Raw genomic sequence first — 13,674 nt, 5'->3', positions numbered from 1 at the left:
GAAAGACCTGTATAATAAAAACTTCAAGTCTTTGAAGAAGGAAATTGAAGAATATATCAGAAAATAGAAAGATCTCCCATAATCATGGATCAGAAGGATTAACATAGTAAAAATGGCCATCTTGCCTAAAGCAATCTACAGATTCAACACTATCTCCATCAGAATTCCAGCACAATTCTTTACACACCTTGAAGAAACAATATCAACTTGACATGGAAAATCAAAAAACTCAGGATAGCTAAAACAATCCTATACAATAAAAGAACTTCCAGAGGTATCACCATCCCTAATTCAATACTACAGAGCTGTAGTCATAAATACCACACAGTAGTGGGATAAAAACAAACACACTGATCAATAGAATCGAATCAAAGAACCAGGTGTAAATCCATACACCTATGGACACCTGATATTTGATAAAGAAGCCAGAAATGTACAATGGAAAAAAAGAAAGCATCTTCAACAAATGATGCTGGTCTAACTGGATGACTGTATGTAGAAGAATATGAATAGTTCCATATCTATCACCATGCACAAAATTCGTCTAAATGGATCAAAGATCTCAACATAAAACCAGAGACTTCTGAACTTACTGGAAGAGAAAGTAGGGACTATCCTTAAATGTATTGGTACAGGAGACAACTTCCTGAACAGAACACCAACAGCACAGGAACTAAGATCAATAATTAATAAGTGGAACCTCATGAAACTGAAAAGCTTATGTAAGGCAAAGGACTCCCACCATCTATAGTACAAAACAGCAGCCCACAGAATGGAAAAGATACACCTCACCAACTCCACATTAGACAGAGGGCTAATATCTAAAATGTATAAGGAAATCAAGAAACCAGACATCAACAAACCAAATACTTAATTAAAAAATGGGGTACAGATCTAAACAGGTAATTCTCAACAGAGGAATCTCAAATGTCAGAGAAACACTCAAAGAAATGTTCAACATCTTTAGTCATCAGGTCAATGGAAATCAAAACAACCCTGAGATTCCACCTTATACCAGTCAGCATGGCTAAGATCAAAAACACAAGTGACAGCGTATGCTGGCCAGGATGCGGAGCAAGGGAACATTCCTCCACTGTTGGCGAGAATGCAAACTGTGCCGCCACTTTGGAAATCAATATAGTGGTTTCTCAGAAAGTTGAGACTCAGTACACCTCAAAACCAGCTATATCACTCCTGGGCATATATTAAAGGATGGTCAATCACATTGCAAGGACGCTTGCTCAACTATATTCATACAAGATTTATTCCTAATAGCCAGAAACTGGAAACAACTTAGGTGACCCTCAACCAAAGAATGGGAAAGAGAATGTGGTTCATTTACTCAGTAGAGTATTATTATTACTCAGATGTAAAAAAAACAATGACATCATGAAATGTGCAGGCAAATGGATAGAACTAGAAAAATCATCCTAATGAGATAACCTAGACCTAGAAAGACAAACGTGGTATATATGTACCCAATAATAAATGGATATTAGCTGTACAGTAAAAGTCAACTATGCTATAACTTACATATCCAGAGAGGCTAAGTAGCAAGGATGGCTTAAGGGGTAATGCAAGGATCTCCCTGGGAAGGGGAAATAGAATAGATTTTGCTGCTGGGATGGGTGCAGATGGAGTTGGGAATAGGGGAATGGGGGGGCCAGAGAAAATACTAGGCTCAGTGACTGGAACTGGGGGCGTTTGGGGGCAAGGTGAAAACCTAGTACAATGGAAACTCCATGGAATCTAGGAGAGTGACCCTAGAAAGACTCATAGTAATGAGGGTTCTTGAAGACTGAACCCATCATCTTCTATAACCATGCAAGTGGAGGGTTTGGGACACCAACCCAGCCACAAATCTTCAACCTATAGTTTGTTCTGCCTGAAGAGGTTCTGGGACTGAGGTCTAGCATAATCATCATCAGAGAGACCAGAGAGGCTTCATCCAGCAACTGGTGGGGTAAGAAGCAGAGTCCCATAACCAAACATTACACAGAGCTCAGGAAGTCCTGCAGAGGAAGGGGAGAATGGATTGTAGGGACCAGAGGGGTATGGGATACCACAAGAACAAGACCCACAGAATCAACTGACTAGGACTCATGGGGCTCGCAGAGATCAGGGAGCCTACATGGGTCTGCCCTAGGTCCTCTGCGTATACACTATGGCTGAATAGCTTGGTGTTCTTGTGGGAATCTTAACAGTGGACAGAGACAAGAATTTAAAAGGAAGGAAGGAAGAGAAGGAGAAAGGGAGGGAAGAAGAGAGGGAGGGAGGGAAGGAGGGAGGGAGGGACAGATAGATAAAGGAACAAACAAACTAGGGTCATTGGGCAGTGGTGGCATATACCTTTAATCCCAGCACTCAGGAGGCAGAGGCAGGCAGATCTCCAAGTTTGAGGAGACCAGCCTGGTCTACAGAATGAGTTCCAGGACAGCCAGGGCTACACAAAGAAATCTTGTTTCAAAGAACCAAACAAACAAACAAATGCACAAAAAAGGAAACTAACTTAGCATGATTAATATAATTTGTTAAATACCATAAAAACACAAAACTCATTAGATATAAAATATTCTCACCATTTGTGCAGTAGAATTTCCCAAAGACTGAAGGTCATATTGAATAGGCTGCCCATTTTGGTCCAAAAGATGAAATTGCTCTTCATGAAGGGCCTGTGTGTCAGTCAGTGTCTCTGGTATATTCTGTGATGTGAGTGGATCATGTGTTTCAGGAACAGTATTGGGCAAAATGGTAGGGGGATCATTTTGTCCAAGGGAAGGATCCCCAGAGTCCATACAGGTCAGACGCTTTTAAAAAGAAAAAGAAATTTACTCAGTCTTTGTAAAATATGCCATATTTTTACAATATCTAAAAAAGGCTATATACTAAACATAGAAAGACATTTATGTTACAATTAATTGTTCATTTTACTTTTGCAACAAAAGGGTTTTTTTTCATTTTTATTTTTTATGTTTTCTTTAAGACAGAGTATCTCTATAAGGCCCTGGCTGTTCTGGAACTCATACTGTAGACCAGGCTCACCTGGAACTTATAGAGATTTGCCTTCCTCTGCTGTTTCTGCCACCTAAGTGCTGGGACTAAAGGCGTGTGCCACTATGCCCAGGGATTCTGGTTATTTTTAGTGCTGGATATTGAACCCAGGACCTCTATATGCTAGGCTATTTACACTGAGCTACACTGTAGCCCAAAGTTTTCTTAAGCCAATGGTACTCAACCCTCCTAATGCTGCAACCCTTTAATACAGTTCCTCATGTTGTGGTGACCCCAACAGTATGATTATTTTCATTGCTTCTTCATAACTATAACTTTGCTACTGTTATGAATTGTAATGTAAATATCTGATTTTGGATGGTCTTAGGTGACCCCTGTGAAAGGGTTGTTCAACCCCCAAATGAGTTGTGACCCACAAGTTGAGAACAGTCGTCTTAAGTGAAATTGTTGACATAGATTAGATAGATAGATAGATAGATAGATAGATAGATAGATAGATAGATAGATCGATCGATCGATCCCATTACAGATGGTTGTGAGCCACCATGTGGTTGCTGGGAATTGAACTCAGGACCTCTAGAAGAGCAGTCAGTGCTCTTAACCTCTGAGCCATCTCTCCAGCCCGACTTTTATATTTTTTAAGTCTTTATTTCCTCAGGAATGCTTTTGAACAAAGTGAAATATAAATTAAAAAATATATTTTGAATGCACAAATTTTATGGCTATACTTAATATCATTAAATATATGGTATGTAAAAAACCTTTTTGAAACAGTATCTCAAATATGTATCCTAGGCCCGACTTTAACCTTCTGCCTGTGTCTCTGAGTGCTGGAAAAACAAGTGTGTACTTCCATTCCTGGTATATTAAACATCTTGTATCACTGTGAGAACAACTATTCTTCAAGCGCGGAAAGTTAAGTGTCACGCTGCTCTTCTTAAGCTCAGAACCCTTTCCCGTGAGGCCCTGCCTCGAGTCCTGGGGTGTCTCTTTCTGTCTCACCATCACCACAGGTGCCTCCTACTGAGTGACGTGGCTCCATGCTGGCTTCTCAGTCAGTCCCATTTTCTCTGATTGGCTAATGGCTGAAAGATTAAACACCTGGCCAATTGTACAATTAATGACGCTTTGTGGGGATGTTAATCCTAAGTAAAATTTCCATCTTCCATACTATGGTCTCTTACACAATGTAAGTAAAATAATTTCCTCTCTATAGACAGAAATTACTGTTTTTGTTAATTAACTTGTCAAGGCACCAGAACACATTTAAGGCAAATTAAATACTAGGATTACGTAGTCCCTCGTTCTGTCCTTAACTATATCCTATGTTTGCTCACCAAAATTGCATTTGTGTTATAAAGTTATGTTACACTCATTGCACAATTATTTAATGAAATAAAAGTTTAATTTTATGGGTTGGGTGTAACCTATACAACATTACATAACTTTCTAAAAGATGCCTTGGTACCAGTGGGACTATGCATGTATGAGAACACGTGTCCTTCAGGACATGTTAATCTATATGGCCTTATGCAACTTTATGTGTCTGCCTTGGTGTTGATGGTATTACACACACATGATAATCTGTGTCCCTCAAGGTATGTTAACTACATGGGATCACATAACTTTAGAAAGATGCTTTGGTGCTACAGGACTACGCATGCACAGAATATGTCTCCTATGAAATACACTCTGAATACGCCAGTGGACATCTAAACCTTAGAAAAGACCAAATCCTTCATGTGCACTTCTTTTTTTCTTTTCTTTTTTTTTTTTTTTTTTTTTTCCGGAGCTGGGGACAGAACCCAGGGCCTTGCACTTGCTAGGCAAGCACTCTACCACTGAGCTAAATCCCCAACCCCTCATGTGCACTTCTTTTTTTTTTTTTTTTTTTGGTTCTTTTTTTTCCTGGAGCTGGGGACAGAACCCAGGGCCTTGCACTTCCTAGGCAAGCGCTCTATCACTGAGCTAAATCCCCAACCCCCTCATGTGCACTTCTATACCAGCATTTCTCTACTAGGTCTATTAGGCACAACAAAAAATAAACAAAAACAATAATAAAATAGAATGACTATACCACATTGCAATAGAAGGTACTCCTAAAATTTCCCATTTAGTATTTTCTAGTCATGGCTGACCACAGAAAACTGAAATTACAAAGAGTGATGGTTCAGTAGGGAAAGTTCCCTGGTCTCCACATGAATGCGGTGGTGCATGCACACACACACCCTGCCCAAAATTAACCATAAAAATGTTTTTTAAGTAAAAATGTCAGATGAGCGTAAACTACCAGACACATTTAATGTAAGCAACCAAGGGATGAGTTTGTGAGGCTCTACCACTAAAGACACAACACACCTTTACTGTGGTACCTAGAGAACTCAACCTAGAACTGTAGCTTCCTCCCCACAAGCTGGTTTGCATGGTGCGAGGAGGTGCTATTCTGGCCACTGAGAGGAAAAAGGATTAATGGACTTACTGAGCAGTAGACCCTGTATGCTATAATAGTGACCTACCAGGTAAGATGTGCTCCTTGGTACAGCAATGGCATTATTGTTATGGAGGTAACCAACTGCATCTTAATTGGATTTGAGACCCACTATACAGGAGGGACTTTGGTACTCTAAACCTAGTCACAAGTCCATGGCTAGAGAGGTCACAGCTGCTAGAAGGAAAACTGCTACTGTTTTGCTAAATGAACGTATCTAACTGCCTTCTGACTATGTTTATAGCTAAAGGTTTGTACCACTCTCAGTTCTGGTCAGGAAAGCTTTTTTCTGCAGTGGGTTGCAGTCAAAGTACTCAGACTGGGAGAATGTTGAGAGCTCAGCCCCAAATGGGACATTTAATCCATTCTACACTCCCCTCAGTGCTCAAGAAATACCATTCTATCTACCTTCGAAAGCTCATGAAAAGGGGAGTGGTAGAAAGGAATGTAGGAATCAGATGGGAATGAGTATCAGGAATGTCTCTGGACAGAGCATGATCATTGCCCTATGAACTTCTAGCAGCTATGGTTACCTGCAAAAAACCCCCCAAGCTAATCAATATTCTAGCACGGATGGAAGAGGGGCGCACAAGGCTCCATCCTTAGCTGCAGAGCTATTGGCAATTGATTGATTTCTCCTGGACAATGGGGAATATGTCTTCTTCAGGTGGTGGTCTCTAGAGGCCGCAGTGCACTCAGGAAGAACTAACTGCACTCAGTGGACTGAGAAGGTGAGTAGGACGAGTATTGGGGATGTCTGGAGGAAGTGGAATTTGCATTGGTTATGATCAAAATATATGAAATTATCAAAGAATAACTTTTTAAAATCCTGAAGAAGACAATGGTAATCTTTTTTTGTTTTGTATTGTTTTCGTTTTCTTTTTTTTTTCAAGATTTATTTTACTTATATGAGTATACTGTCACTGTCTTCAGACACACCAGAAGAGGGCATGGATCCCCCTACAGATGGTTGTGAGCCACCATGTGGTTGCTGGGAATTGAACTCAGGACCTCCATAAGAGCAGTCAGTACTCCTAACTGCTGAGCCATCTCTCCAGTCCCGATAATGGTAATCTTAATACTCTGATCTCCCTATCTCCTCCAGTTGGGCATGGCTGTACATGTAATCAGAAAGCTAAGGCAGGGGGCTTGCATTCTAGGATTACATCTGTAACATCTAACAGCCTGGGTTAAAGTTAAAACTAAACACTTATACTATCTAGTATTACCTTGACAAACTTGGAAATGAGAAATTAAGCATAATATAAACTTTGAGGCACTTGGGCCTGGTACCCTAAGGTCTGCTGCCAGCCAGCACAAGCCAGAGCCCAGTAAGTTTATTCAGACTATCTGATCTGGTCTGGGCCTCTTTGCCCAGTCTTTCTCTCAAAAACCACAAGAAGGTTCGTTTGCAGTCCTCTACCCCACGTAGACCCTCCGCTGACCTTGGTGTTATTGTTGGCACTTGGTGGTACAGCATGCCCACTCCTTTCGAGAACTGTGAAAAATGGGCTGTCTTCCCAATGGCAATCGTCTCTTCGTCTGTTGGTCTCACCATACCTAAATAGAAAAGTCATGAACACGTGAATGCAAAGATCGTAAACAAATTCACAGTGAACAAACTGAGTAATATCTCTTTAAAAGAATTCTCTGATGGGACTTATGAGATGGCTCAGTGGGTAAGGAAAGTTGCTTGGTACCAAGCCTGAGGAACCATGTTGGACTCCTGGAACCCAGACAGTGAAAGGAGCCAAGTCCTACAAGCTGTTCTCTGACCTCCACACATGCACACAGATGTGTGCTTGAATAAGCACATGCACATACATGCATGGGCATGCACCAAAGTGCATATACAAACACATGAATGCATGTGCATGCACTAAATAAGTCAGTAAATATGTAACAGGCATACATGCAAACAAAACACCCATATACATAAAATAAAAATAATCAGCCTAATAAAACCCTGGTATCACTAAATTCAATTGCTTTACATAGCCCTAAGAAAAACCGTAAGAAACCATGATTTAGAGTCTTTTACCACTTACAGGTTTTGCTCCATACTTACTGAAGAGTCTTAAATTTCAGTGGATTTTTATTACATAAAATTCACAATTTATAAGAAGAAAAATATATTCAAAATACACCTCTTAATCCATGCCTTTGTGTTCTGAATCTCATTCAGTGGAAACATTTTCAACTCAGAGTTTCTGGTATCTACCTTAAGATGTTTCTGCCATGGGTAGCACAGATATTCTTTATTTTTTTACGATTTATCTATTTATTTTATCCATGTAAGTACACTATAGCTCTCTTCAAACACAACAGAAGAGGACATCAGATCTCATTACAGATGTCTGTGAGCCACCATGTGGTTGCTGGGAATTGAACTCTGGAAGAGCAGTCAGTGCTCTTAACTGCTAAGCCATCTCTCCAGCCCAGAAGAGATATTCTTATTCCAATTTCTGAGGTATTGATAAAGCATAGCTGACATTTTCCTTCATCCATTTAAAACTCTTCATTATTAGGTCGCAGTGAACTAAAACAGTGTTGTTCTTAAATCTTTAAGCACAGACGCTCATTTCTCAAAGATTTGAACTGAAGACAAATCTCAATGAGCAAATAATCATTCTCCCTTACTTATATTCCTGTCAGCATGTGTTTGTTTTGATTTTAACCATTCTGATTGGGGCAATATGTAATTTCATAGTAGTTTCAATTTGAATCTCCCTGATGACTACAGATGCTTGCTGAACATTTAAAAAAGAATTCTTAGCAATTTATGCTTTTTCCTTGTGAACTTCCTGTTTAGTTCTATTTAAGATGTTTAATTGGACTATTTGGTTTTTGGTGTTTAGTTTTTTTGGGTTATTTGTATATCCCAGACACCAGCCCTCTGTCAGATATATGTCTTACATAAGTTCACAGCAACTATGACTACATGCATAAGACTTACACATGATCAAGATAAAGTACAAGAATGGAAAGAAATGGGAGTCATAAAGTTCTACACACACACACACACACACACACACACACACACACACACACTGGCTGCCAGGCAGTGGTGGTGCATACCTTTAATCCCAGCACTTATGAGGCAGAGGCAGGTAGATCTCTGAATTTGAGGTCAGCCTGGTCTACAGAGCGAGTTCCAAAACAGCTAGAGGGGTTGGGGATTTAGCTCAGTGGTAGAGCGCTTACCTAGGAAGCGCAAGGCCCTGGGTTCGGTCCCCAGCTCCGGAAAAGAAAAAAAAAAAAAAAGGAAAAGAAAAAAAAAAAAAAAGAACCAAAACAGCTAGAGCTTCACAGAGAAAAACAAAGAAACAAAATAGGAAGGAGCAGGAGTAGGAATAGGAGAAGAACTAGGAGGAAGAGGAAGAGGAGAAGGAAGAAGAGGGAAAAAAGAAAAAAGCTCCATCCATCAACTGAGGAAGAGTTGAAATTGATGACTCCCATGGCAGGGAGGTTCAACCCTTGAGAGGTTGCCTATTCTCCAGTGGATGGTCCTACACCTATACGCATACTGGTAGCATTAAAACAACTCAGTGGGTTAAAATGGGGGTGGGGGAGAGAAAAGAGGAAGAAAAGGAGGAAGAAGAGGAGAAGGAGGAGGAGGAAGAAGAAGGTTGCCAGGCATTGGTAGCCCATGCCTTTAGTCCCAGCACTTGAGAGGCAGAGACAAGTGAATCTCTGTTCATTCAGGACCAGCTTTGTCTACAGACTGAATTCCAGGAAAGCCTGGACCTCACAGAAAAACCTTGTCTCGAAAAAACAAAAACCAAACGAAACCAACCAACCAAACCAATCAGAAAAGAAAAAGAAGAAACCCAGAAGGACAACTGATGAAGAAACAAAGTTTATCAAGTTATTACCTCCAGGCAGTGGCTCAAGTTCAAGTCCAGATTCCTGTTATTTTGCCTCAGAAATGCCTTTTCTGGCATTCATTGGTGGTCTTCCCTTGGAGCACTGAATTCTAAGCAGGCCAGCTTATTTGTATGGAAGCTGTGACTCTGTCTTCACTGTAGCATGTTCTGTGTAAGGAGATGGTGGTCGGTGTATACTTTACATTACAATTTAATTATTACCAGGCTAACACGGTAGAGTCTTACTCACTCAGGTGACAAGAGCTAAAGTCTAAGGCTGACTGGTGCTGTGCCCCAGAGTAGGTGACCTTTGTCCCTGACTCCTCATCCACAACTACAGATTCATTTCAGGACCAAGAGTCTCCAGTCACCACTGAACCAAAGATCTCTGCAGCCACATTCTCTTTCCCTCAATGAAAATGATTACCAGTGGAGAATCTGTGGGAGCCACAGGAACTTGAAAATGAAGTTCCCACACCTACAACCTGTAACCCTACACCTGACAAATTCTTCATATGCAGGAAGTATCAGGGGTGGTTAGAAGGAACAGAAAGAAAGAGGCATTAAGGATGTAGAATATTTAGTAAACTTCGAGAGCCCACTTTACTTTTTCTGGGAAATTGTGTTCTGGGATGTTATATCACTTTACAAAGTAGATCTTCTATATCAAAGGTAAAGATCAAGGTAAAGGTTACAAGCTGGAGAGACGGGTTAGTAGTTAAGAACACACACTGCTCTTGCCGAGGACCAGAGCAAAATCATCCCAACGCCCAGGTGAAGTGGCTCACATCTGCAGCCCCAGCCCCAGATGTAACACCCTCTTCCAGCCTCTGTGGGCACTGCGCTCATATGCATAAGCCACAAACAATACAAACATATACAATTAAAACCTGATCCATTTTAAAAAACAAAGGTTTGGAAGAAACTACAATGAGTGCTTCTGTGATTACTTTCTCACGGCTGTTTGTTTGCACATGGTGAATTCATGGCAGAGGGCTAGAGATTAGTCAGAGACGCCTGACTAATGCTTGGGCTGTGGACATTTGATTCTGATCAACAGCATATGTCTTTGTTTAAAAACATTAAGGATAATTTCTCAGGTATACTTTCTGAAAAACTGTCAACATCAATTTTGTTGCATTTCCATAACCTGTATGGACTAAAATATATCCTTTAAAACTAATAATCCAAGCCAGGTGTAGGGGCAAAAAAACCCTTAATCTCAGCACTATAGAGGCAGAGGTGGGAGGTAGAGGTGGGCAGATCCAAATTTTTACTTTTTAGTAGAAAAGTTAAAGATCACATTTAAAATATCTTTTATTTAGGCATTTATCCTCCCTAAAAACTTCTAATAATCTTGATTTCTACAGCTTTTGTTTGTTTTTTTTGTTTTTGAGACAGGGTTTCTCTATGTAGCTGGTTGTCCCAGAACTCACTCTGTAGGCCAGGCTGATCTCAAACTGCTCTGCCTCCTGAGTACTGCGATTAAAGGTGTGTGCCGCCACCACCCCCCAACTTCTACAGCTCTTACACTGCACACACAAACCCGTCTATTTCTTGCTTTATGGGAGCTTAAATATTACTTACTATTAAATATTACTATTTTACCCTGACTCTGATGTGATTTGATTATCTGTTTAATGGTAAGTGGAGTACAATGGTTCCTTGCCCTTGGGTAGGTACAGTTGAGTCCATATGTATACCTGGAATCAAGAATGCCTAATTACGGGGTTGGGGATTTAGCTCAGTGGTAGAGCACTTGCCTAGCAAGCACAAGGCCCTGGGTTCGGTCCCCATCTCCAAAAAAAAAAAAAAAAAAAGAATGCCTAATTACACCAGGCTTTATTCTATACATACAAACCAATGACAGTTACTTTAGAATTGAGCAGGGAGATTAAAAACAAGTTTAACAATATACTTTAGTAAGACCTCTGTGAATGTGGTCTCTGAAATAGCTTGTTGTAAACTAGCCTATAGCTTTTCTTTCCAAACTCTGGATTTCATCATTTTACTTAAAATGCTTTTAACTTCTCTGTGGCACATGTGAACTGCCGTTATCACCACCTTTGCACTTACTGTATCACAAGGTCTGTGACAGTGGCTTAATAACTATGGGTGAGCAGCATGCAGATGGACGCTCTCCCTGGACACACAAATAATTCATGTCCCAGGTAGGACGGTGCTGAACATCATGTTACCGAGAAAGACATACAATCTCAAACTCATCAATTATTTCTAGGAGTCCCTCTTAATGCTGACAGCAGGCAACCAAAACTGAGGAACACAAACCCTGTGGATGAAAACAAACTACGGGAATTCTCCTAAAACCCCAGAACTGGCCCCGATGCAGCTGAGCAGCAGAGTGTTTGCCCAGGACACAAAGCCATGAGATTAATTCCAGAATTTCAGACTCAAGGTTCAAAACGAGCAAGTGTGGTTGATTACAAGCAGGTAGAACCCCAGTATTCAGGAGATAGAAGCCGGTGAGCCTAGAGTTCAAAGCTAATCTGGGCAAACATAGTCGATTCGGATCCATCTTGGACTACATAGAGACCCTGTCCCAAAATAAAAAAAACAACAGCTACAAAAAGAAAAAAATAAAACCAAAACCCAAAACTCAAACCAAACAAACCAAAAAACTCTAATAACAAAAAACCAAGAGACAGTTAAAAAAAAATCTTTTTCTGTGTTGAGGATGCTTCAGATAACAGTGAGTCTTCATGAAGACCCCAGTAAATGAATCCCAGAAGTCTGCAGTTGATATAAACTAAAGAAAAGCAACACTCTAGCATTAGCCGTCTAGGTAATGCATGGGAGCAGCACCAGCCACCACACATAAGTCACTGTTGGAAAACTCGTACTGGATATTCTTAGTAACTAGTTTTTCCTTAACAAAACACCTTAGCCAAATAAAAATATATTTTAGTGAATTCAAGATGTGTGCTTTGCAAACTGAAATCTTTCCTTGAGGAATTAGTGTTCTGTATCTTCCTAATCATAATTTTCCACTCGAATTAAGATTTTTTTTTAAAAAATGCATTGACTTCCAGGTATTGTTAATCTGATAAATCCAAATTAAAGAAGTTTAAAACGCTATTTTTAATCAATCCTGTTACCAGCAAAAATTCAATAGCTATACTTCAACTAAGGAATTTCAAGTTTCAGATGTCCCCGCTTATTTAACGTAAATCCTCATCATTTCAAATGATTCTAGTTTAAAGGGCCTTGCTGCCATCAGCAAACCCAGTCTGAACAAGAGGGGTTTTTTCCCTGTAATTTCGGCAGAGGTTTTTCTCATTTTATGCCTCCACCTATATCACTGAGGTTTCTAGTAAAAACTTCTATTGGTAGCTCTTATGAGAGCAATAGTTAACATGTTCTGAGTTCTTCTTATGGGACTTTCAATTGTCACAGCTAACTTTAGTGTGGCACAGAGGAAAAGTAACACAGGTAAAATCAAATTCAGGCATTCCTGATACAAGGCATGCAATTCTGTAAAATGAATGAATTGAAAACAGTCATGCTTTTTGTGTTGTCCACTTAACAAATTATTGGTTTTCGCCTCCAATTGTTTAGATCACTTCTAATTTTCTACGGATTTAAATATCAGGCGACATACAGGAAAAACTCTCATTATATTCACCTGTACACTCATACTGCTAAGCCCACACATTTTGCAATCCAGTTCTGCCTGACTGTAATTTGCTGCCTCGGAGGGAGGAGTGTGTTCCCGTACCCCATCCCCAGAGGTTTCCAGGCGAATGCCTTAAAAAAGTGACTTTGGGATCTTAAGAGTAATAGCCCCCATCTATTCTCCACTCAGGAAAATAACTGGAGTAATAATCGAGACCATTGAGACCGAGACAAGCCTTTGAGTGACTTCAGGATTAAAAACAGAAAAAAGGGGTTGGGGATTTAGCTCAGTGGTAGAACGCTTGCCTAGGAAGCACAAGGCCCTGGGTTCGGTCCCCAGCTCCGAAAAAAAAAAAACAAAAACAAAAACAGAAAAAAGAAAAAGTCTGAAAGCAGGGGAGAAGGTGCAGAGGAAGCTTTTCTAAACATCAGACTCAGACAGGAGGGGAGAGGCCGCTCTCGGGCCCTGGACTCGGGTGCTCCGGGGCGGTGGGGCGCTCTTTGGCTCCGCACCCTCTGCGGGACAGACACCTCGCCTCCCCCTGCGGCAGCCTGCCTTCTCCCGGCCGCGGGCCCCCTCCCGGGTCCACGGCGACAGAGCCGCCGTGGAGGCGGGCGAGGGCGCAGGGACAGCGCGCAGCAGCGTCCAGCGACGGCCGGGGGCGGGGGCCGGCG

At 40.9% G+C, this 13,674-nt stretch overlaps 1 protein-coding gene across 5 annotated transcripts in view; it reads right to left on the bottom strand.

The window, feature by feature from the left end:
- Positions 1 to 13,674, bottom strand: part of Carf (calcium responsive transcription factor) — a 50,062-nt gene that overhangs the window by 35,941 nt on the left and 447 nt on the right. For 2 of the 5 annotated variants that reach the window (XM_039083318.2, XM_006244971.4), the window contains exons 2-3: positions 6,946 to 7,060; positions 2,580 to 2,807 (exon numbers count right to left, since the gene is read on the bottom strand). In XM_039083318.2, coding sequence (XP_038939246.1) covers positions 2,580 to 2,807; positions 6,946 to 7,060 — 343 coding nt within the window. Of the gene's footprint in view, positions 1 to 2,579; positions 2,808 to 3,982; positions 4,192 to 6,945; positions 7,061 to 9,375; positions 9,535 to 13,009; positions 13,279 to 13,674 lie in introns of those variants that run through there. The other 3 variants (NM_001106915.1, XM_039083319.2, XM_006244974.5) reach the window with 3 other exon arrangements.

The sequence above is a fragment of the Rattus norvegicus genome, chromosome 9, assembly GCF_036323735.1.
Source record: "Rattus norvegicus strain BN/NHsdMcwi chromosome 9, GRCr8, whole genome shotgun sequence".
In the NCBI taxonomy this organism is placed as follows: Eukaryota; Metazoa; Chordata; class Mammalia; order Rodentia; family Muridae; genus Rattus; species Rattus norvegicus.
Note: the sequence above shows the minus strand (reverse complement) of the source record. Positions and strands in the feature narration are given on the sequence as shown.